Source organism: Lagopus leucura, unplaced genomic scaffold, assembly GCF_019238085.1.
Source record: "Lagopus leucura isolate 7727_CA_CO unplaced genomic scaffold, USGS_WTPT01 Super-Scaffold_100157, whole genome shotgun sequence".
NCBI lineage: Eukaryota > Metazoa > Chordata > Aves > Galliformes > Phasianidae > Lagopus > Lagopus leucura.
Genome location: NW_024962334.1, coordinates 45,577,906 through 45,580,994, shown reverse-complemented (window position 1 = coordinate 45,580,994; position 3,089 = coordinate 45,577,906). Strand labels below are relative to the sequence as shown.

At 38.3% G+C, this 3,089-nt stretch overlaps 1 protein-coding gene across 1 annotated transcript in view; it reads left to right on the top strand.

Moving 5' to 3' along the window:
* Nucleotides 1–2,188, top strand: part of LOC122189328 (sodium channel protein type 1 subunit alpha-like) — a 36,376-nt gene extending 34,188 nt beyond the window's left edge. Inside the window, exon 26 of the mRNA XM_042888440.1 lies at nt 1,044–2,188. Within this exon, the coding sequence (XP_042744374.1) occupies nt 1,044–2,188 (1,145 nt within the window). The remainder of the gene's footprint in view (nt 1–1,043) is intronic.
* Nucleotides 2,189–3,089: the final 901 nt, after the last annotated feature.

The window sequence follows — 3,089 nt, the reverse complement described above, 5'->3', positions numbered from 1 at the left end:
TTCCTTCCTCTTCCTTCCTCTTCCTTCCTCTTCCTTCCTCTTCCTTCTTTCTTTCTTTTGCGAATATGAGTTTTATTGAGTAATTACCAGAATAGCATTTTAATGAAGCAGCATCTTTTCTAAGCTGTGGTACTTACGTTGTGGTAGTCTCAATGTTTTTCTACTTTTGATTTGTAAGTAATCCAAGTAGCCATCATTTTCTCCGTAAAAGTAATTTGGGGTTAAATTTCATTTGTATGAAAAATGGGAGACTTTTATTTCCAGGACTTTCCTTTGAGAAGCCAGATCTTGAGAGCTGGTGAGGAAAGCTTAGGAAAATTGAATAGCTTAACACCATTCTTTGTCTTCATGACCGTGTGTGGCTGTGGAAACTCCTCTCATAACCTTTGCGCAAAGACAGCGTAGTAAAGAAAAACTGGTCTGAAAAACTGTTTTCTGTTTCATCCCTATTCACGGAAGCTATTCCATGAAATCCAAAAGACTGCTGGTTCTTAGGTCATCTGTTTGTAATCGTACTTTGCTACTGCTGAAGGCAACGGTAGGATCATTGGAATGAATTGTGATGGAGGATTAATAGTGATAACAGTTCTATTTTCTTTTTCTCTGGTCTCTCATCTGAATACCAAGCATTGTAGTCAATTTCAGCTTTTAACATCTGGCTCATGCCAGCAGGAGCAGTTGGACAGCAGCTAGGGGATGAGCCTCACAGCACAGAAGCCAAATGATTTGTAAAGGGTTTTTTAAAAATACTACCATGCTTCATCCCCTGAGTTACAGAAATTTGTGAGAATGCATTTTTCACATTAAACAGAAACTTGATAATTCTGCAATATTTCAAGGTATTACAAATTGTTTTGCTTTTCCTAACCTCTTTCATAAGCCATTGCAATACTGGTGATAATCTTTTTACTTGAAAGCGATGTGATATGAAGTGATGAAGTTGATGACTTACCTGACCCAAAGCATGGAATGTAACAAAATGACCATAAATGCAGAATGCCCTTGATACGTCCTGAAAATATTTTCTTTTTTTCATTTCAAAGGTATTGCACTTGCTGAAGCCTTTTCAAAGTTCTTCTCTCCTACGCTTCTGAGAATTATTCGTTTGGCACGAATTGGCCGCATCCTGAGGTTGGTCAAAAGAGCCAAAGGAATTCGAACTCTTCTTTTTGCCTTATTGATGTCTCTTCCGTCTCTGTTCAACATTGGCCTCTTGCTATTTCTGGTTATGTTCATTTATGCTATTGTGGGCATGACAAATTTTGCCTGTCTTGCCTGGGAAGGTGGGATCAATAACCTTTTCAACTTTCAAACTTTTGATAGTAGCATGCTCTGTCTCTTCCAAATTACAACGTCAGCTGGCTGGGATGGCCTCTTGAGTCCAGTGTTAAAAGATTCCAAAAACTGCGCTCCCAACGTAGCAAATAAGAACAGCACTACTTGCAAAAATGAAGTGGTTGGTATTACATTTTTCGTAAGCTATGTCATCATATCCTTCCTTATTGTTGTAAATATGTACATAGCTGTCATCTTAGAGAATTTCAGTGTTGCCACTGAAGAAAGTGCAGATCCTCTTTCTGAGGATGACTTTGATATGTTTTATGAAACCTGGGGAAATTTCGATCCTCAGGCAACGCAGTTTATTGAATATTCTGCACTTTCAGACTTTGCAGACGCTCTGGCAGAACCCTTACGCATTCCAAAGCCAAATACAATTCAGCTCATATCCATGGACCTCCCAATGGTGAGTGGAGATAAGATTCACTGCTTGGATATCTTGCTTGCCTTCACTAAACGGGTTTTGGGAGAAACTGGAAATTTTGAAGGTCTTGAATTACACATGGAAGAAAAATTTATGGCTGCCAATCCATCTAAGGTTCCCTACAAGCCAATTACTACTACACTTAAAAGAAAGCAAGAGGAGGTGTCAGCGCTTGTTATTCAGAGGGCCTTCAGGAGGCATTTGCTGCAGCGTTCTCTGAAACATAAGCCTTTCTTAAACTGTCGCAGACGTTACAACAGTGCGGTGTACGCCAAAGAGGTGCATGAGAAAGATGGTCTCATTGCATCAATGCTGAGTGAAAATTATGGGAGGAAGCTAGATAAATCTCAGACTACATCTTCCATCTCCCTCCCGTTATTTTATGATGGTATTGCTGGAACAGATGCTAATAAGGTGGGCACATAGTTTGTCCCAAGCTGCAGCATTTGTGATAAAACTGACAGCTGTTTTCTGGCAAAGAAAACGTTTTGCTCCCAGAGCATGGTATTCTAAATGTAAAGAGATTATAATATCTATTAAGTATGGTAATTATTCTATTTTGCAAATGCTCCTTAAATAAGATTGCCACAAATATGTCATAAAAATTAGATGAAACTCAAACTATGGATTTTTTTTTTTTTTTAATCAGCTGGTGGAGCTCCTGAGTTAATTTTTACTTGTGTTTTTTTTTTTCTATTTTGTTCCTTCATATTTCTGATTATATGGAAAAAATCTGTACAAGGTGTGCTGTAATATGGTCAGTAGGCACACAGGGCTGTAGAACAATGCATATCTCCTCAGAGAGAATGCCTGGATTGTAAACTTGCTTGTTGTAGCAAAATGAAATAATTACTGCATTATCTGTGAAGGCGCTCATTCAGGATGCTTAAATATAATCACTTGTAGGTTGTCTGAGACCATCTTCCTCCTGGTTCCTTTGGGAGTATTTACACTGAAGGATTCTTGATGTCTTTACACGTGCAACTAAGTGGATTTAGCAAATGATCCTCCAGTGGCTGTGCTTGAAGGTTATACGTAATGTGTTCTTTGTGTCATTCAACGCAGGAAAACTGTGATGGCAGTGTTTGAAAAATCAAAGGGGCTTGTGTAAGAGCTGTTATTTCATGGAAGTCTTAACAATTACTGTACCTAAGTATAAATACTGGCTTTAAAACAACAACAACAACAACAACAAAACGTATGGATGAGTTTGTATTAACATTACTTTCACTGTTTTTTATCAGATTGGTTCCATCAGGTGAACTGACACAGTTGTCTCAGATCTGCTGATGAACTGTGGGTAATTAATAAAGAGCTCAGATGCTTA